Source organism: Colletotrichum fructicola (genome assembly GCF_000319635.2).
Source record: "Colletotrichum fructicola Nara gc5 chromosome Unknown KSG_Nara_v1_contig05, whole genome shotgun sequence".
Taxonomy (NCBI): domain Eukaryota; kingdom Fungi; phylum Ascomycota; class Sordariomycetes; order Glomerellales; family Glomerellaceae; genus Colletotrichum; species Colletotrichum fructicola.
Window position 1 is genome coordinate 1939576 of NW_027094055.1, and position 20318 is coordinate 1959893.

Sequence of the window (20318 nt, forward strand, 5' to 3'; positions counted from 1 at the left end):
CATAGAGTCAGGCGATTGGAGGAAGCGAGAATACCAAGCGACGGCAGAATATCGATAGTGAGTGCGTGATATCAGCCGCAGGGTCAGATTGATAGTGCGTTATGCTCCAATGCTAGCAATATCTGCCTTGCCATGTGCCCAGATGTCGCACAGCTCGCCATGGCCTAAATATCCCAGGGGACTTAGTGAAAAGTCCGTAGGGCTTTCTCAGGGGCTTCGCTACTCAGAATGATGTGTGAAAATTGCTTAGGATTTTCCCAAGCTCTTATTGTATTGGCCGCAGAGAATTTTCACGATCTTGTTGCTATAAAAGCCGTGAAAATAGAAGATATTGCGACGTTCGGATATGATGCCGATCATCATTGTGCCTCTCGTATACTGAGCCAGCCATGGACCAATGGTAAAGTCCAAAAGAAACCGTAAAGAGTGTCTGGAGCCATCTTCCCTCCCAAGGCTTTCCTCCTCCTTCTGTAACCAATCCATCCATAGAGACCCCATCAGCCCATCCCCTTTAAACATATTCTTCTCCATCTGACAAGAAACCCAGCTTCCAGAAACTTCCCTGCCAGCCAATCTCTGAATGACCGAAAATTAGAGAGGAGAGGCTCCTCGAGATAACGTTGCAAATCGCACCTTGTAGACCGGGCTTTGATTGTCTCTGTGCCGAATCTGGTCACATAACCTGAATGACCAAGCGAATTAGGTCTTCTCGTCCAACTTCGCGGGTGCCGTCCACTATCCTGCAGATCCGGCCCTCTACGGAAGACCTCAATTATCGCAGACTGGGCGGGGTCTATCAGACCGCCCAGCTCTGCGAAATTGCTCCATCCGGCATGCCCCCCGCGTCCCTCGTACAAGTGCATCTGAGGTTCCCAGAGGAAGTCCACACAGGGAACCGAAAGAGCAGCGCTTGACCCCACCATCCAGGTTCAAACGACCCCTAGCGGAATATCTGATCTCAGCGGCTAGCGAGGTCGAATGCTCAGCAGGGTGCCGCCAACCGAGTTGGTAAAGTAGCAAAGGCTGTTTCCCCCGGCTCTATATGCGGACCTCCTCCCGATGCTTCAGGCGCACCTAAGCGAAAACTCCGGAGGCAGACCGAATGAGCACACTGTCAAGGGTCATCTTGATCACAGATTTGGTGTGGGATATTGAGGGAGTTTGCAACGTTACCAGAAGATCAATGATGCCCAGATGCTCAATCACCTCTTCGGCAGCGTCGAGCCCGCCGTCCTTGAAGACTGCGCCGACTACTGCCTCCAGGGTGTCAGCTTTAGTGCGTTGCGACACCATCCCCTGCTGGGACGGATTTCTGACGATGCACCGGGTCAAACCGACAGCGTCACAAAGCCTAGCTAGACGCTCGTTGTTCGCGCACATTTGGATTCGGGCGTTGGTGTTGCCTGTTTCGGCAGTCAGAATAGGCCTGCGGCCTTTCTTCCTGTACTTGAATGATGGCTTCTTTGAGGAAATAGTAAATACCAATGCTAATGTTATCATCGACGGACGTCATGACAATTACGACCGAGATAATCCTGTCGCCGAGTCCCGCGAGCTGCTTGTTGCCCTCGCGCAAACTCCGCGTGCCCACCCTCGTCACCGGAGACCCTGCAGCCTGGAGCGCTTCCCAGAGCCAGCGAGGGTCTTTGAAGTCATACCCGAGGATCTCCTCGGCATCAGACATCCTCTGATCGGCTTGGAGAGGGTTCATTGTTGTCAGAGGGCGGTGGCGAGTATTGAGAACAAAGTATGGACAGCTTGTTGGCTTAAGTGGATGAGATTTACCAGACTGTTTGAGAACTTCCGGGGTTTTGAGGGGTTTTATTCTACCACTTGTACCCCTCTCAAATAATCGTCCTAGTCCAGCCACCACGATGACCGCTGGCTGCATCATGGACGTATTCTTTTCTTTTTCTAAGACCTGTATTGTTAGCCAGCCACAAGAAAGACCTCACGCTGTATGTATGTATGCTATCCTATACTAAGCTGTGTCTTCCAAGGGACAAGAACGGACTATTAGTTAAATCACGATATGCTCATCATCTTCAGTAATGATCAGGGCCGACCCTCGTGTTCCCAAACTGGAACCAGCGCCATTGCTGTTATCCTAGTTTAACGTGGAAATCAAAGATAGATACAAGTACCCGGCATATTTTGATACGTTGCAACCAGCTCGACCCGAAGATTTCAGTCAAATTTGTTTCTCTGGCAAGAATGATAAGGTGTAAGATTAGGTGGTCCTTTTTGCAGTCATTGTCCACGCCGACGTTGTCTCCTTGAGGCAACAAAAGATCCTTTTGGCCTCCAGCATCTGAGTGCGTGGGCCCACTGTATGTCAACATCTGAGCCACTACGAGGCCTCAATATTGATAAAACTGACAGGGGTAGGGCTGGTTAGAGAGGGGTAAGCTGATATGATGGACGCATCTCAGCTGGGCTCGCCATCCAATTCTCGATTCTTCAAAATTTTCCATGTCACTCCGCGTCCATGATCCAGTAGAAAAGTCCGGAACCAACCATGTCTACAGTTGAGCATTACTCGTTCTACGACGGCCTACCCGAAGGAAAATGGACTCGCATCTTACTGCTTGAGCCAGGGGCTTACGACGACCCTGTCAGCTGCTCATTGTATCTCACACCATTTCAATCTGCAGGTAAGACATGGCTGCTATAAAACGTCAAAACGAATGATACTTAAACAGAATCAAGAATATGAAGCAATATCTTATGTTTGGGGGAGCACACAAGATACCGACTCCGTAGTCTGTCAGGGTCTTGAGATTGATGTGACAGCAAACCTCGTCCAGTCTCTCCGCCAAGTCAGATATGCAGACCGTCCGCGACATCTATGGGTTGACGCGCTCTGTATAAACCAGCGCGATCTCCAAGAAAAGGCATTTCATGTCAACATGATGGGAGAGATATACTCGCATGCCTGGCGAGTCGTCATCTGTCTCGGTGACGACGGACATAGTGGCGAGGCTGCGAGAATCGCTTTCAACGCGATTCAAGACTACAATCGTCTTGCCGCGAAGTATATGACGGAACTTCGAATAGTTGACGGCAGTGGCTGGAAGCCGGCAGATGATGAGGGAGGTTATGGTCTCATTACTGGCGAGAGGCTACTACCTGCTGTGCAGATCTTCAAGAAGCCGTGGTTCGGGCGAGTCTGGGTCTTACAAGAAGTCGGTCTTGCTAGAGAGGTACTCCTGGCGTACGGCAGGTCAACTATCAACTTTACTGAGATCATGGACTTTGCCCAGGCGTGGGCGCAGACGGGCAACGACTTCCCTGGCGTTTATTTCAGTTCCGGCCTTATTTCCGGGCTCTTCAACCACGTCTGGGCAACGTACGCCGAGAGCGTTGACCAGTCGTGGTATCGATCTTCTTTCATCCTCACCACTTCCGCAAGGCAGGTGATGAGAACAAATAAGCCGGAGTTTCAGGACGTGCTGTTCAAGGCCAGACACATACAGAAGGCGACGGACCCACGGGATTTCGTCTACGCGTTTCTTGGACATCCTCTTGCAAAGTCGGACGACGGGCAGCTTTTGGTGGAGGCAGACTACGAAAGGACCATGACGGAGTTGAGACTCCTTCTTTTCTCCCGCCTCAGCGAACGATCTCTTCGGTTTCTTGGCTTAACGTGGCACAAGGTTCCTGAAGATCTCTCCAAGGGACCATCCTGGTGTCCCTATCTAGATGCTCGTCGACCCTGGACGATGAATGGCAGATACGATGCAAGCAGAGACGAGAGCCTTTTAACCCAGGCAACGAATATTCAACCCCGGGTAGTTGATTCCTGCCTTGAGACGTCTGTCTATATCATTGACACAGTCTTCCTCTGTGGCAGTATAGCTGGAGGAGAGCCGTCCCTGGACGGTGGTGCGCAAGCCGAGGATGCAGATGCCCACCGTCTGGCTACAGAAGCAGCACTTTTCAACCGGCCCAGCATCGCGGAAGAATACTGGGCTCTGCTGGAGGCCACTGAAAGGAGTCATAACCTCGCCTATGCGGACAAGGCTCTCGCGTTCGCCAGCACCCTTTTACACGCATGTGACGCAGATGACAAGGATCCCGCATCAATTGCTAGGAGCTTCAGCGACTTTTGCAAAGAACACTGTCCCACAATCCAGAATCGCCTTGAAAAGCACGAGTGGCTCAACCAGTGGGCTTCGGCTAAGACTCACTTCATACCATTCGTACCACGTACGGCGAGTAGCATAAAAGGCGAGAAGTTTTTCACCACGAAGAAGGGGTACTGGTATGTGCGAACATTTCCTGTAAAGTATGCTTTGACTTCCATTCGCTTGCTAACCAGTTGTAGTGGAACAAGTACCCCGTTGATCAAGCCCGGCGATTTGATATGCATCATTCCATCTGTCCAGACACCCCTGGTGATAAGGCCAGTTGAAGGAAGAGACAGAGTGTTCCATACTATTGGCTCATCCTATGTATGTGGAATGATGTACGGTGAGGTTTTCAAGACACCGGAGCCGGGTTACATCTCCCCGGAAGTGTCAGTTGCTCAGTTTGTGTGACGGCCGTCAAACAACGGAGGTAGACAGTGTTGGGTTGCCCAAGAACCTAATATTTTATCGTTGCAGCACAAGATTGCGCGCAGTAATGAGTGAAAATTTAATGTTGATTTGTGTATACATGTACCTTTGCTACGATCCGTGAAATACTGCCACGGAAAAGTTTCTCTATGAAGGCTTTTTTTCCCGGCGTTGTTGCTCTCCGACAGTGCAAGTCTGTATTTGATTGTTACAGAGTAACAACCTTCTCGGAGCTGACATTCTTCTTGCCCTCCAAGCTGTCCGTCAACTCAATACCCGAGGTCTTAGCGGAGACCTCAGGCGATGCCTCTGAGTCCCCGGCCGTGGGATTTCCATACTTCTCAAGTGTATGAATGTCAAGCTATCGCGCAAAATATTAGCGACACGTTCTCCTAGTTGACGCGATAAGGCACCGTAGCTTACCTTCCGAACGACAAAGACATAGCCCAGCATGACGAAGCAGCAAACAATCATAACAATACCACCCTTCTTCCAGTATGGGGCCTCATCAGCCGCGTAGAATACGATACCCCAGAACGTATACAAGGTCAAGGAGAGAACGTTCATGCAATAGACTGTTACACTGCGGACCGCGTCGTCGCCAGTGCGCTGAAGAATAATGCTTGCCCAGCCAAAGATCAACGGGTTGACCATGTACGCCGTGCCGGATAGGTAGAAGGCGAAGAAGGTTCCAGCAAATGGGAGGGTTGGGACCAGAAGCATAATGGCGCAGATGAGCTGCAAGAAGATAGCCAACACGGCCATGGGGACACGGGTACCGGTAGCGTCCATGTGCCAAGCGGCCAACATGTTGGACGCGATACCGACGGCCTGCACACCGAGTGGGTAGGTGTTGATTTGACTTTGAGTGAAGTGCGAAGACTGGTACTTCAGCCAGATAAGGAAGTTGTTCTGAACGGCATAGGCCTCAAGGGTAGCGCAGACAGGAGACCAGAAAACCAAGATCCAACTAGGTGAGGTCAGCGAGGTTTGTACAGCACGCAAGGGGAAAGGAAAGACGTACAACATGGGCTGTAGGAACAAGCGCTTCATGAGAGAAAAGGGGTTGATGCTATGTCCTCCTTCCTTGATGGGAGGCAGACGAGCAACAGCCATTTTCTTCTCGGACTCACTCAGGTAAGTCGCCTTGGTGTTCTCCGGGATGTCAGGGAAGAAGAAGAAACCGAAGAAGGCAATGGGAAGCGTGATGATGCCATCTAGGATTTTGTCAGTATAATTCTCTGGCTGAGGTAATAGGCTTTGCTTACCAATAAGGAAAACCCACTGCCAGCCGCCAAGACCACCGAGTCCTCCCATGCCCTTGTAGATGGCCGCCATCATGACGCCAGCAAACATAGTGCCGACCTGACCGGATGCTGTGAAAATGGCTGTCCGCTTGGAGATCTCCTTTGGCTTGTACCAGGAGCCGATGATGTAGATGGTGCCGGCGTACGTGCTTGCCTCAGCAAGGCCAAGGAAGAAACGGACGACGCAAAGCTGAGTGACTGTCTTGCATGCTGCACTGATCATCTATACATTGGATCAGTACCTGTCGTGGCCACACAGCTACTGACTATGTATAACTTACTGTCAGAGCAGCCCAGACAACGACCATGGATGGAAGCCAGATGCGGGGCTTGATCTTTTGAATAATCAATCCATGAGGAATCTGGCCGATGGCCATTCTGCGTGATTGTGTCAGTATATTCTGACAAGGAGGTGGCAGTACAGCCGACTGACCCTGCGGTCGTAACCGAAAGGACCGTGTTATAGTCATGTCCCTTCATGTTCAGGGCCTCACGAAGGCCGGCGACCTGTGGATTGACAATCAACATCATAACGTAGATGATGGAAACAGGGAACTTACATATGCATTGGCAAAGGCAGCACGATCTTCAGCAATGGAGAGGTAAGCTCACTATCCCATTCATCGGTCTCAAGTAAGTAAGGCGGCTCTTACCGAGGAAGTTGAAGAAGTAACTTAGACAGCAGTAAGTCTGTGAACGTTATTAGTCGAGAGCCCTTCTGCGACCGACCGAATGCGGTCACATACAAGGATGAAGAAGTCTAATGTCACTGTCAGCTTCAGTCTACGGGTTTTGTTCGCCAGCATGACCTACCAATCTTCTGCACAAGCTTCCTTTCCTCCCTGCTCTTTGCTTCGTCACCTAGGAAGAAGACTGTGACCCCCGAGTCAGTACCAATCTGGGCTTTGGTTCTTCAGTATAACTCTACCTCGGATCTTCTCCCCGACGGAACTCTTGTCAGCTGACATCTTTGCAAGTGCCTACGCGGATGGGCGAATGGTTGTGAAAGACGAATGAGTAGCTTTGCAGCAAAGCAGGGAGATAGAGGTATATCAAACAGCAACGCAATCAGATCCATCCCATAAGATTATCTCCGAATCTGATAAAACTTTTCCATCCCACCCACCTGGCCTCCTGCTGCGGGGACTTCCCTGGAATCCCTGCCTAATGGCGCATATATTCACAGTGAAGATCCGAGCTTCATGGAGCTCGTGTAGTAGCTGACATATTGTGACACATGGTTCTGACTGGGCGACACAGCCAAGACGCTTGGGGAGCGTTACCTCAAAGCATACCGAAGGTGTCAAGCGAACCTATCTGGCCTGCCGCATGGCTCCCCTTTTGGCAGGTTAAGTGTAAGCGAACTCCACTGATGGGCAGGGAGATGGCGTCCGTGAATAATGAGACCGGCCCAGGCTCGAGTCATACGCGGACACGAGGAAAGAGAGACCTGACTTCGGGAAATCTTTCCGAGGAGGTGACAAATGAGCAGGAGGCCCAAGACTCGCCTAGAGCTTTTCTTGGGTTTATCATTATCAATCTTTCATCTTACAAAGATAAAATCGTCTGGCGCTCTTTATCAGATTTTATCTGATAATCAGGATACGGTCGAGTCGTGGACCGGGCCGGTGTCACGGCTTGAAGCTTGGGGAAGTGTTGGACTTTGCGTTAAGCTTTAGCATATTTTAGCAGATCCCCACCGGTTTGAACTTAAAGTCGTCCCGAGAACCGCCCCCAAAGTATCCAGACTCCCGGTTTGGCTCCGGATTCTGGGGCGTCGAGGGTTCTTGAGTCGAGTCAAGTCTTCCTCATGGACCGAAGCCGCAACCATGCTCAAAGTCGCCTTCAAAGCCAAAGTTTCCATCAATTATCAAGAAGAAAACCAACTTGTCAGGCATGATGCTGACGATAACGAGAATCAAGTGGTACAGAGCAGGAAAGACTATTGCCCCGATGATGCAGGGGCTGAAGAGACAATTGTACCAATCGTAAGTGAACAGGCAAGCTCCGATGTAGCCGAGCATCCACGCTTCGGTGCTCGGTGTTAAGACCCGCAACCAACTTCAATCTCTTGGCTTTTAGTCATGAACAAGACTCGTGCTTTTGGTCGCAAAAACAGAAATCTTGCAAGCGACTGCCCACGTGCTATTTAGAACGTCCATATGAACGTAACATTTCCTAGTGTGCCACTTATTTTGGTGTGGACTGAGTTGACACCTGCCACTTGTTGTGTCGCGAACTACTATCGGATGATGGCTTAGTCATGTATATGGCTGTAACGAGGGATCACTGGCATGCAAGTATTTGAGAAGTCCGGGTTGATGCATACATTGCCAAATATGCGCTTAAGCTGCTTAGTTTGGAACCGAGAAACTTTCGGTTGTTTCTAAGCCATGGACCTAGCTGTAGATGAGTTCATCCAGGGCATGTGTGTCCGTGGCCCATTTCCATCGATTGTCCGAGATGAATTCTTCATCTGAGAGCGCCCGAAAACCCCTGAGACGAATGCCTCAGTCCCGCAACAAAGCTTGCATTCCATGCCAGAAGCAAAAGGTTGAAACCTGGGCCTTTCGCCGCGGAGCTGTACTGACCCCGCAACTAGGTTCGCTGCCGAGCGAGTGACGATGGTACCCCTTGTCAAAGGTGCCAGAAAAGAGGTATTCAATGCCATTTCAGCAAGATCCCACAATACTGGAAACCCAGCGGCAATGAAGCTCTCCAGTATGACTTCGTCTCCTCTTATTGTTTATTGATGTTGACCTCTTGAGCTAGGATGACGGTGGCTGAAGACCTTGAGACGCTACGCGATGCAATCAACAACATCCTGGCGAACAGGAAACAATCGACACTTGGGCCTCTCAAGACGAGACCCGTCTTCCCGCAAACGGAACGGAGCCCAAGTCCCTCGGCATCCGTCGCATCGGATCAACTTTCACAGAGTGGTGGTCATTTAACGGGCGACTCACTGAGCATGCGGACTCAAGACAGAGCGTCGGTAGAACCTTTGACCCAGATACCCATCAAGTCTCTATATGAGATCACGCGGCTCGAATCATTACGTTCTCGTCAAGTATCCCCGTCGTCAACGAACAAGAGAACACCGGCTGGCGTGAACGGGCCTCGCGATTTGGTTACAGAAGGCAAGATCAATCTCGTCGATGCCAAACGCCTCGTTCAGAAGTTCCTGGACCAAACGGACCATTATCTCTATGGCGTCACTACGATATATCAAGACCTGGATGGTATTCGTAATGCGTCGCCGCTGCTGTTCACAGCCATTTGCACCGTATCAGCTCTCCATGAGCCCCAAGGTGAATCGCTTTACCGCGCCTGCAGCCTAGAGCTTCGAAAGCTTGTTACCAACTTCGTCTTTGCCCCACAAGTGAGCATGGGTGACTTCCAGGGACTACGCATCGCCTCATTCTGGTTGAGCGACATGGCGTGGTCAGTCTCAGGCCTAGCCATCCGCCGAGCTATGGAGTTCCAACTTGGGAAGGCATTTGACTTTGTCATCGGCGCTACCACTATTCAGAAAGTCTCTCCCCACAGGTTCCAGCTCGGGAGCCGAGAAGAGGCACAAGAGTGCTTGAGAGTCTGGTACCTTTATTACATCTGCGACCGCCATCTATCAATTCTCTATGGCAGGCCCTCAAGCTTTGGAGACCAAATCTCAGTCAACAAGTGGGAAACCTACCTGAACGCAGTCGCGGAGAACAGCACCGACGTGCGGCTGGCAAGTCAGATCGAGATGATTCTGATACTGGACAAAGTCACTGGAATCTTTGGCACAAACGTGGAAGTTTGCATCCCTGGTCACTTTCACAGCCAACTACAGGGGTTCAATCGTCAACTTGACCAGTGGATCATGGCTTGGACAGGCCGATATCGTGAGTTCTCATCTCGCAACTCAGCTTGTGGCGACCGGGCTCTGACTACGTGAACAGGACCACACGAGAGAATAGGCAACTTTCCACTGAAGGCGCTTACACTCCACTACCACTTTGCGAAGCTCTTCGTATCTTCTCACGTTTATCGCGGCCGATCGTCTCACGGTGGCGGTGAACCAGTTCCACCAGAGTACTCAGACATGGCTCAAGTTGCCGTGAGCAGTGCCAGCGCCATTGTGGAGCTCATTATAAACGACGTCGACATACGAGCTGCTTTCGTGGGGATGCCTCACTACTGTCATACCATGATTGCATATGCCTGTTCATTTTTGCTCAAGCTTGCAACGAGTCAACATGACAAAAGCCTGAACGCAGAGGAAACCTTTGGTGCGATTCGAAAAGTAGCAGACTTCTGCCAGAATGCCCAGTGTACGAGCTACCATCTCGTGCACTGGATGGGTGCAGGCCTGCGGGACCTCGCAGCGAAGTGTGAGAACGCCTTATCAAACGAGTCGACAGGTCCCAAAGCTCGCATTGGAGTTCAGGCCGAGGGAATGCTGCTCCAGGACGACATGTCTATGCAGCAGGCGCACGAAGAGCTTGAGACGAGTCTAGGCATGTCCATTGAGCCTGGAAATGCCTGGGATGCAGCAAGAGGTGATGCAAGCTTCCAATGGGGAATGGGGCCAATCGATGCATCCCTGGGTAACATGAGCTCAGGCTTCATAAACCCGACGTTTGACCCGAATATGGGGTCCGAAGGGCCTGACGCAGGATGGGAATCATTACTCCCAACATTTGATCTTGAACACATGGGTTTTGGGTTACTGTGACACTTGTAATCTATAGTTCTAGCTTATAATGACAAAACATCCTTCGCTGCTACCTTAAGCTCGGACATCATTCTCTGCAGTCTTGATCCACGAAATGGAGTCTTTCAGATACGTCGACGCACGAAGGTCACCAGAACGAGCATGAGCTTCGAAATTCTCGGCCCGAGCAGCGCGACCACACAGCCGCCCCAGCTCACCGCTGGCCTTCTCACTGACGACCTCTTGATAAGTGCATGTCTTGAGATACTTTCCAACCCAAAGGCCGCCACTGTAGCGAGCCCCCTTTCTCGTTGGCAAAACATGGTTTGTTCCAATGCACTACAGTCATTAGTATTTGGATCAAACGAGACAGACGCTGACTTACCTTGTCACCGTAGCTGACACATGTTTTCTCACCCAAGAAGAGGGCGCCGTATTGTTTCATCTTCTGTAGGGCTTCTCGCGGCTCTCGTGTGAGTATCTGGACATGTTCCGAAGCAAAGGTATCGGCGACCTTATAAGCCTCATCCAAGTCATCGACGACAATCACCTCGCCGTGATCTTTCCAGCTAACAGCAGCAATGCCCTTGGTTGATAGATACTCCAGGCATGCATCCACGTAGCGGATAGTCTTCTCTGCCACTTCTTGAGAAGACGTGATGAGAACCGCCGGGGTGTCTGGACCATGCTCGGCTTGAGAGACCAAGTCCGTCGCAACAGTCATCGGGTCCGCGTGCTCGTCGGCGACAATGAGAATCTCAGTGGGGCCTGCCACAAGATCGATGCCAACCTCGCCGTACAACTGACGCTTTGCTTCAGCAACGAATGCGTTACCGGGACCGGCGATGAAGTCGACCTTCGCTATGGTTTCGGTTCCCAAAGCCATGGCCGCGACAGCCTGAACGCCGCCGAGAATGAAGATCTCATCACAACCGGCAAGATGCATCGCTGCAACGGTCGCACTGGGAATCTGACCAGCAATGGGAGGGGTACACCCGATTACGCGGGGAACGCCCGCGACCTTCGCAGTCAGGATGGTCATGTGTGCTGAGGCCAAAAGGGGGTACCGGCCACCCGGAATGTAGGCGCCAACTGTTTCGATAGGAATGTTCTTTTGTCCAAGGAAAACACCCGGCTCGCTTTCAATCTCAAAATCTCGTATGCTGTCTCTCTGCGCCTGTGCGAATCTCCTCACATTCTGCTGGACTGTCTTGATGTCTTTGATGGTCTGGGGGTCGACTTTTGCAATAATGTCCTGGATTTGCTCTGATGACAGCTTGAACGACTTGGGCTCCCACTTATCAAACTTCTGGCTGTATAAGCGAACAGCAGCGTCACCGTCGGCCGAGATGTCGTTGATGACCCCTCGAACAACGTTGGGAACGTCTACCGACGGAGCTGGGGCAGTGCCATTTGAAGTGGCGGCAATAGGCTTCTTGATATGTCTCGGAGCCATTTTTGTAAAGTATAAGTCCGCAACGATGGTGAAATGATACCTTTGTTTTGTACCAAGGCAGGTAATGTTGATGGAAATGGAGGCGCGGGGCGTCAATACGATGGATGCACTTTATCGAGCAGGATATGACTATGTTTTGTATTGCAGCAATGCTCGACATGAAGCACGAACATTGCATTTCAAATCAAAGAACTTTCCGCTATCGGATTCCTAAGTCCCGATGAGCCGGAATTTGATCCGGTTGTTCAGCGAAGTACGGCTTTGCCGCCAATATTTGCGAAGTGACCAATAGGCCGGCGAAGTTCTCCGCAGCGCTCGGGTTGTGGGGTTTAGGTGTGTCGGTGAACTTCGCCGAGCCAAGTCCCAGCCAACGTCTGAGTCGCCGAAATTCCCCGATCCGTCGGCATGCGATAAAACAGATATTGAGAGAGCTTCTAAAAGGTCTCTTTCTGTTAGGTTATTTGTGGATACTTGCATTGAATTGCTCGACGTTAGATGTTGTACTTATCCCAAAATGTAAGGCAAGTTCCCCGTGGATTTTCAAAACCTGTCGGACGAAAACCCTATATTCTTTCGTCTGAACTCATTCACGTTATTCTTGTGAAGTATCTACTTAATTTAAGCTTGCCCAGACGCGGCTTTCTTCTGAGCGGCTTCAATCATCTCGCGCCTCTTCTTCTGGAAAATGGGCTCAACCTTTCCATCCAATGCTTCTTGGCAGAACTCTTCAAATGGCTTCCCAGTCAAATCTGGGTAGAGTTCCTTGCCGATTTGATAGCCCAGATAACGGGCATACTCGGGAGTGTTGTCCCCTCGAAGACCCCAAGACTTGCGGTACTGCAAGACAGACAGCTTGTGAGGGTTGGCTTTGTCATCCTTCGCCTTCACCATCGCGGCCTCGATATCATCAGATGACAGCTTCAATATGTCAGCTAGAACTCAATGAGATGAGAACAGGAGGTACATACGTATTGTCTCTCGAGTTTCTCGCCGCTCAAGTTTTCAATGAGATCGTAAACTTCGTTTTGCGAGATCAACTGGGTGTATGCGAAAACCTTCTGGTTCAGGGTACGAGGGTCCGCAACGATGCGAGCGACGTATTTGCCGATATCCCTTAGGTCCGTGATAGCAGACTTGACAGTGCCATCCCCTGCAATCCAGTTGTCAAAGGGGCTGGCGACAGCATCAATGCGACCGGAAGCCAAGCGAGGCAGGGTAATCTGGTACCACCAGCCGACGTCAATCACGGTGTAGGGAAGGTAGAGTGTTTGAACATGGCTCAGGACATCCTCTTTCTGTGCGTCAAAGCTTAGTAGTTGCATCTCCTAGGCTCACCAGGGGCGCTAAGTCTTACCTGGTCACGGAACCACAACATTCCCCTAGCCGGCATCACGGTACCAAAGAAGCAGGGGACGAATCGCCCGACACCGGCCTTCTTCGACGCGCTGGCAAGTGGGAGCTGATCAAGGAGGCTGTCTGCAACGATGGCGGAAATGACGACATCGAAGCCAGTGACTTGCTTAACGATTTCATCCTCAGGTCCTGTGAGGTCGGTGGAAGCTATCTTGACGCCCCTTTCTTTGAGGGCGTGAACCTCTGGCTTGTCAAGTGAGCTGGGTCGGATGAGAGCGGTGACGTCCTGTTTCGTGGCAGTCAGAATATGCAATCGCCCTGACAAGCATCGGGTTTCTTAAACTCTCACAAATTTCGTGTCTGGAGATGCTAGCAGTCCATTGACGATGGAACTCCCCGTCTCCCCGGTGGCTCCGACGACCGCAACCTTCATTCTTGCGTTGTACTTGTTGACGAGTATGCTGTGCTGGAAGTGCTTCCCATGAAAAAGTGCGACTGTACTGTTTTACCGAGTGAACAGGATAGAATGTCCAATATCAATCGATCGTGATTTAGTGAGAAGTCTGTGGTTTGTATAGAATTTATCTCGCAACCGACAACAAGCGTGAAATGGATCCCTAGTTGGGGAACTCAAAGCTCATTCGTTCCCGCCGCCAAGATGAGATCATTGCTACCGTGTTTACAAAGCAGGACACAAAGTCCGCAGGAAAGCGGGGAAAAGAAACGGGCTGGTCCGGCTTGAGACACGTTGAACGGGCGGAGTTTGTGGGTTCTCTGAACCGGGGTCCCCGCTTTCGGTTTCGGTTCCGGAAAGCCACCGATAGTCCGAAAGGTGGCAGCGATGCCGTGAACAGCGGCACGGACCAAAAATACTATAATAGATGCCAAGATGACAAGTCAGAATCAAGCTTAGATCCTACGGGAAGATCATTCGCCAAGTGTGGCACCATTGTTGTTCGCCCAATGCGGGTCATGAAACCTTTCCGCATACGGACCGTCTTTTCTTCCTTTCATGATCCCTTTGCTGTTATATCACACAGAGGGAGACCTCAGGCAAACTGACAGAATAATAAATACTTTTGAGTTAATGTATATTACTATTACCATCTCTAATTACAGAGATAGTTTTGCTGGTGGCGCGGTAACTACAGATCCCAAGTCGTTGAACTCCTGAGCTTAAACCTCCTGATCAAATCTCAAACCTTGTCTAAGCTTTGAAATGTATAAACATTTGGTTCCCAGCGACGTGTTTCTTGCATGTAACGAATGAATTTCCCGTGGCTGTATCTTCGTCGTCATCATCGTCTGCTTTATCGTCGTCTGTCGAGTGGGCACGCCTATCTTCACACCATATGCAATGGGATCCGCTGAAACAACCAATTGACCACGGGAAGCATCGAGCACGATCTGAATTTTCACTTCGGTCTTTAATTCTGTAGATTTCGACTAGTTGAACCCGACTTCAAATCGACTCTGTTATTTGTGCTCTCCGTCGCCATGGAACTCTGCTTTGACGATTACTTGTCCCTGGGGCAGGTAAGCATGGTTCGAAATCAAGCAACTTAGTCCCACGTATAGAGGATAGCTACAAGCTCTAGGAATGAACTTCGCCTCTTGTCTGCGCTCAGTGCCCAATGCCCAATCGATGTGCCAGGGACAGAACCCTAGTATCCGAAAGTAATACTTTGTTGGGATTAAAACAAGGCCCGACAGGCTTTGATGAGAGCAGTGTGACCGCGCAAAGATGACATGGTATTTCAAATTCAGATCCGGTGCAACTATACATAGTTATCCAGAGGCTGTATAAGTTGCCAGTGAAGAACGAGCTGAAAACCTTCGTGCAATCTATTGGTTCACATTGTTGTGCGCGCGATATATGTAGCAACTGTATTTAGAGACGCTCTCTCGATACAACGAAGACCATCACACACTCCATAGCGTATGGTGTGTTTTGACACCCAATCGTTGCTTGAGATGCGCGCGTGAAACAGGGAGAAACAGCCTTTACAAATCGAAGTGTCCTAGCTTCCTATAACGCCTAGAGCACGAGGAGTATAAACAAAAGTTTGATGAGAGCAGGGAAGAATGGATATGGTGTTTCTGACGAAAAGAGTACGTGACGGTAAAGCCGCATTCACACAGGTGACTTTCGAGGCTTGGTGTGTCTAGAGTCAGCTTCAGGTAATTACTACGTAAGTTCACAGTGGTGACGAGGTTACTGCTAAGAGCACTGAGGATCCGGAAAAAAAAAGATGATTATTTATAGGTTGTTTCAGGTCTTGAGCCTAAAAGAAATCCAATGCTTGCTGCTATGACGGATGTGTACGCAGAACATCGCTCTAGGCTCAGGAGATGGTCTATAAACTACAGCGGAGGGAAGGAAAGGTGCATCAGAAAAAGGACATGAAGCACTGAACATTGGCTGGTCGTGACGGATCAGATTACTACTCCAAACTCCGATAGGATCACCTGGATGGAGCAAAATAACCCCCCACCCCCGTCTGCCAAACTACCAGTTTGACGACGTAAAGTTGCCATCCTTCTCTGCGGGGTGGGAAATCCTATGACCTACGTTTCAATCCACAATTTGGACAAACCTTAATGAAATAGCGATTCGAAGAGGCGGCGATCGTAGCCGAGCCTTATCATCAATCACGGCCCGATTTTGGTTTCAATTTCCGGCATACCCTGCAGCAAGTAACATGTTCAAGCGTGATTCTGTCACCGACCCACACAGCCTACTTGAACATTTCAAAGCATGATCACCACATACTGTATAAGAACAGTTTGAAAGGGCCACATCTGAGTAGAGCTTACGTTCTTATCACATCTCCGCTGGTATTCCCGGTTGCTTAGCTGCACCTCCCCCAACAGGGAACATTGGCAACGCATCACCTTCCCAACACAGCCTCCCCGTGGTCCTCCATCTGACACCGTTTCCCCCAAATACTGGACGTTCAACCAGTAGGCTGAAACTTCGTTGACTTGGCGAGAAGCAATGGTGCGGCGAGGCGTCCAATCGTAGAGGGTTCTCTGAAAGTCGACATGGGTTCCGCGACAGCCCAGACCGTTCCACAGCCTGATTTGGTTTCCACTGAGCCGCCTGATCCGATTCTCTTTCCGTCCAGACATGATGAGTGCCTCTTTAGGACTAATAAAAGGTTTGATTTTCCCCTAATTTAAGCAATGATTTTATGGTCAAAACAGAAGAAACGATCGAAAAAGAAAACAGCAACAGAATCCTTTGTCTTTTCCAGGAGAACGTGACCTAATAACGCATAACGCTGGTCCAAGAACTTAAACTCAATACTGCCTCTGAGTGCGCGGCAATTCACGTCACTCGCCATGGGGAAGAAGCAATCTGACAGCGTAACCACGTACATCGAGAGAGTTCCAACCGACTCAGTCAGTCATGAAGACATGGTATTTCTGGCTGCTTCTCAGCGAGAGGAAGCAAACCTTTATTGTTACAAGAGCCCGGCCAGTAGCGGTGGGTAATTTGTGCGTGCCTTCCTGATGAGGCTGTGCTAAGTTGTCCAGCCGGTAACTGCTTGCGGGCAACATTGAACCGCCCATTTGTGCCGTACAACAGGGACGAGTCGCTGAGGTTCCTCGGGGTCTGCTTGTGCTGAGAGCCTGACAAATCAAGACTGTATCTAACTACTACGCAGGAGTTTAGACAAGGTTCGGCAAACCGTGCGCGAGGTAGCACCGAAGACAATCTATACCCTTCCATTACCCTCGTGTAAGTAAACATTTCTTAAGCACCCACGTCAGGCCCACACTCACAGACAAAAGCGGTGCTCATGGATATGGATACGACACCCATCACAAGATTATTCTCGATCGTATGCTCTTCAGACAGATCATCAAGGATTTTGAGCTTCCCAGTATGAGCGAGGAAGTGGTTCAGTCCATCCATGGGGTGTTTTGCAGCTTCGATGAGGTCGAGGAGCAAGATGAAATCACTCACAGTCCGGTTAAGTCTCTCGGTATGTAACGTTAACTCCAAGGACGCACGATCATGACACTCAATCACTGACTTCCCAATAGTCGTCACTTTGTCCACCTCCAAGTCTCCGATGAGGCAATCGTTCCTCTCGATGAGAGTGCGAGTCGTTGAAAAGCAGTGCTCAATAACCTGCCTTCTACTGGAGGGCAAGCGGCACGATCTCTGCACGGTGGTCAGCAACATCCTTGCTCGCACGGTAGATCTCGACTGGCGACACCCACTGGCCTTTCTTGTCGCGCTGCTTCGGGATATTGGGCAGGCCTCGGAGGTGAAGCGAAAAGAGTTGGATGACCATATCGTCAAGATTGAAATGGAGACCAACACGTGTATTCCCCCGCCGGTAGAGGGTCAGCCGGAACCACTCTTCACCAAGAAGGTATGTTGGCCCGAGGACCATTACGAGTGTATAGGCCTGCTACACAGGTGCAACAACCAGCTCGTCTTTGCCACCAGGGCCGTCGACGAGGAGATTGAAGCGTGGAGGCAACTGCAGGGTCTGCTGGAGGATAGAAATTCGATATGCAACGTTGAAGGACTGGTCAACAAGAACATCCAAACCACAATGCTGAACACGGTCAAGTTCCAGTTGACTCACACCAAGAGTCGAAGAACTCAGATCCAGGGCCTCAGAGACCGCGTTGCTGTGCAAATTGAGTTGGTAAGTACTTCGAGTCTTGAAAGAATACGGGGTGAAAGATTCCCCTGTCTCTTCGTTGTCCAGACATTTAGACGGCTTTCGTTAATTCGGAGACCCGGTCAACATTCATGTTGGTGTGACTGACAACATTCCCAAGATCCATAACATGACGGCACATAAGGAGGCCTCGCAGACTACCATGATTGCCATAGTCGCGCTGATTTTCGCGCCTGCGAGCTTGATAGCGGTAAGATTCTTTATTTGCACTTGATTTCAAGTTCTGCAACATGAGTCTGGATGTTACTGATTGCGACTTGTACGCAGACCATCTTCAGCGCCGGTCTCTTCGCGACCGACGACCACTCCTGGACCACCTACATAGCATCTACAGTCCCTATCACTTTGGCCATCTTTGTACTCGGTCTCCAATTTACGAAGCTCCAGGCCATGCTTAGGCAAGGGTGGAAAGTTGCAGTAGGGGGATGGCAGGATGTAGGGCAACAGGAACCAAGGATGTCGGTTTGAACAACTGTCTGAGAAAATCCGCTGCGATACGATGTTGTGTTACCTCTAGTTACCTTAAGTCTCTTTGAACTTGGTCAAAGCTACATGTAGACATTTAATGAAAGCGATGGACTGCAATGAAGACGTGGTCTTGGACGATGCACGGATGGTAGTTGAAGCGCGCAAGGGTCACATAAACATTCATATTCAGGCCCAATAACTTCAGATATCTGAGACGGTGTAAAGGTTGCCAGCGGGAGTGGAACTCAAAGGTTTATCCAGTGAGACACTTTGGACAATAATTCACCTTCCCGGTGGAAATTTGAGTCAGGCGATTGAACACGAATTGGCCATTGCGTAAAAATGGTCTTTGTGGCTACCTTGAGAGGCCACGAAAGAGAGTTCGAAACGGAGTTGACAAACATCGCCACTGGGAACTAACTTTTGCTAAACTAGTGTTGTCAGAAAGTCCGGGATGGAATTCGGAAGTTCGCCGTGGATAACCGCTGTGGCGGTGGCCCTGATCCCCTGGGATTAAGGACAAGTTTGGCATGATGACCTTGAGAGATATTTGCCATAAAAGCGACCCTGAGAGGTATTAAGCAGAGTTTTTCCAGTCTGGACAAACCCTGATAGCTAGGGTAACTAAGCCCTACCTTGGGACATAAAAGAAGTCCTAGAAGATCCTCGGTTGAAGAAGAGGAGAAGATTTTTCATAAGACAATACACATCACTTTTCTGGTCCTATGACTTGGTGCACGATTCGACAAGTGTTGACTATAAATTTACAGTGCCTTGCAAATCACTTGCGTGAAGAATACTATTGCCGGATCAATTCTCGTCAGAAACACCAATATTTACGTCCCCTTCCTCTCCACTTGGCGCACTCACCTCACCCCTCCTAATCAAAAGTCAAGAGTCCAGACTGCACGGAAGTTCAGGGCAGTTTCATTGACAGAGCCTGTTCATCCCTGCCGTACGGGTAAACAGCCATGTTAGAAGACACGGAGCTCCGCGGAGTCTACGATACTCTCCGTTTGTCCCGTGAGGGCATTTATCGCTGGGGCTTCTACCTCTATCGCACGACCTATGACAATCAGCCGCTCTGGGAACGCTACATCTCCAACCTCAGACAACGAGCCTTCGACTTTATCGCGAGAGACTCTTCAAGCAAACGCGACGAGATGCAAGCAACTTTCCGGATATCCGTCATAGAGGATCGAGAGTCTCCGGATGGCGCATCTATTCAAGAGGTCCTGACGCGATTTCAATCCTGGGCCAATGCTCTTCCGGATGAAAGCGACGAGAGCCAAGACATCCCAGCCAACGATGGCCGCGACTACGCTCGATTCAACCTGTGTCTTTATGTGGACGCAGAATGCCTGAGTTCATTGGAAACATCCATTCCTTTTGCCAAGGTCGTGAATGCAGAAACCCCAATTCCTGACTCTGAGGAGGAGTACTCAGACAGTGAAGAAGACTTGACAGACAATGACGATGAGTCTGAAGCGAGCGAGCACGATCCCGAAGATGACTGGATGTATCTGGAGTGCGAGTCGCTTTGCCGTTACTACGACATCATGATTTACGGAGCTGAATGGGATCGGCAGTCTGGGCTGGTTAAGTACCCCAGGAAGCGCCCTTGGGATCTTTAAGGAGACGCACCCTCTGGCGTATTTTGGTCAGGACGAGACACATCAACATCTTACCAACGAACAGGTAATGAAGCTCTCGCGCATGGGAGACAAATAGATTGAACCAGTCCCGTCATGGCCTTAACTTCAGGCCCAT

The 20318-nt window shown here is 50.2% G+C and overlaps 8 protein-coding genes across 8 annotated transcripts; 4 read left to right on the forward strand and 4 right to left on the reverse strand.

The window, feature by feature from the left end:
- Positions 1-1074: 1074 nt before the first annotated feature.
- On the reverse strand, positions 1075-1711 carry rnc (Ribonuclease 3; the record flags this gene model as incomplete). Its single annotated transcript, XM_066152141.1, has 2 exons — positions 1075-1403; positions 1483-1711. The coding sequence occupies 2 exons, from the start codon at positions 1709-1711 to the stop codon at positions 1075-1077; spliced, it is 558 nt and encodes a 185-aa protein (XP_066008427.1).
- An 807-nt stretch (positions 1712-2518) lies between these two features.
- Positions 2519-4541, forward strand: CGGC5_v009227 (Heterokaryon incompatibility protein 6, OR allele; the record flags this gene model as incomplete). The annotated part of the gene is made up of 3 exons (XM_032027271.1): positions 2519-2654; positions 2710-4264; positions 4328-4541. 3 exons carry the CDS (start codon positions 2519-2521, stop codon positions 4539-4541), a joined length of 1905 nt encoding a protein of 634 aa, XP_031876348.1.
- Positions 4542-4767: 226 nt separating this feature from the next.
- Positions 4768-6834, reverse strand: liz1-0 (Pantothenate transporter liz1; the record flags this gene model as incomplete). Its single annotated transcript, XM_032027272.1, has 11 exons — positions 4768-4920; positions 4983-5529; positions 5584-5776; positions 5828-6089; positions 6148-6244; positions 6300-6373; positions 6427-6452; positions 6520-6556; positions 6613-6626; positions 6680-6739; positions 6795-6834. 11 exons carry the CDS (start codon positions 6832-6834, stop codon positions 4768-4770), a joined length of 1503 nt encoding a protein of 500 aa, XP_031876355.1.
- A 1495-nt stretch (positions 6835-8329) lies between these two features.
- Positions 8330-10586, forward strand: prtT-0 (Transcriptional activator of proteases prtT; the record flags this gene model as incomplete). Its single annotated transcript, XM_032027274.1, has 4 exons — positions 8330-8419; positions 8469-8587; positions 8639-9753; positions 9811-10586. 4 exons carry the CDS (start codon positions 8330-8332, stop codon positions 10584-10586), a joined length of 2100 nt encoding a protein of 699 aa, XP_031876336.1.
- A 54-nt stretch (positions 10587-10640) lies between these two features.
- Positions 10641-12021, reverse strand: hisD1 (Histidinol dehydrogenase 1; the record flags this gene model as incomplete). Its single annotated transcript, XM_032027275.1, has 2 exons — positions 10641-10904; positions 10951-12021. 2 exons carry the CDS (start codon positions 12019-12021, stop codon positions 10641-10643), a joined length of 1335 nt encoding a protein of 444 aa, XP_031876335.1.
- Positions 12022-12639: 618 nt separating this feature from the next.
- CGGC5_v009231 (Isoflavone reductase-like protein P3) lies at positions 12640-13807 on the reverse strand (the record flags this gene model as incomplete). The annotated part of the gene is made up of 4 exons (XM_032027276.1): positions 12640-12939; positions 12990-13316; positions 13376-13660; positions 13724-13807. 4 exons carry the CDS (start codon positions 13805-13807, stop codon positions 12640-12642), a joined length of 996 nt encoding a protein of 331 aa, XP_031876338.1.
- Positions 13808-16719: 2912 nt separating this feature from the next.
- On the forward strand, positions 16720-18548 carry CGGC5_v009232 (uncharacterized protein; the record flags this gene model as incomplete). The annotated part of the gene is made up of 7 exons (XM_066152142.1): positions 16720-16864; positions 16915-16991; positions 17046-17119; positions 17173-17366; positions 17428-18044; positions 18181-18270; positions 18348-18548. 7 exons carry the CDS (start codon positions 16720-16722, stop codon positions 18546-18548), a joined length of 1398 nt encoding a protein of 465 aa, XP_066008563.1.
- A 971-nt stretch (positions 18549-19519) lies between these two features.
- On the forward strand, positions 19520-20182 carry CGGC5_v009233 (uncharacterized protein; the record flags this gene model as incomplete). Its single annotated transcript, XM_032027278.1, has 1 exon — positions 19520-20182. One exon carries the CDS (start codon positions 19520-19522, stop codon positions 20180-20182), a length of 663 nt encoding a protein of 220 aa, XP_031876341.1.
- Between the last annotated feature and the right edge of the window lie 136 nt (positions 20183-20318).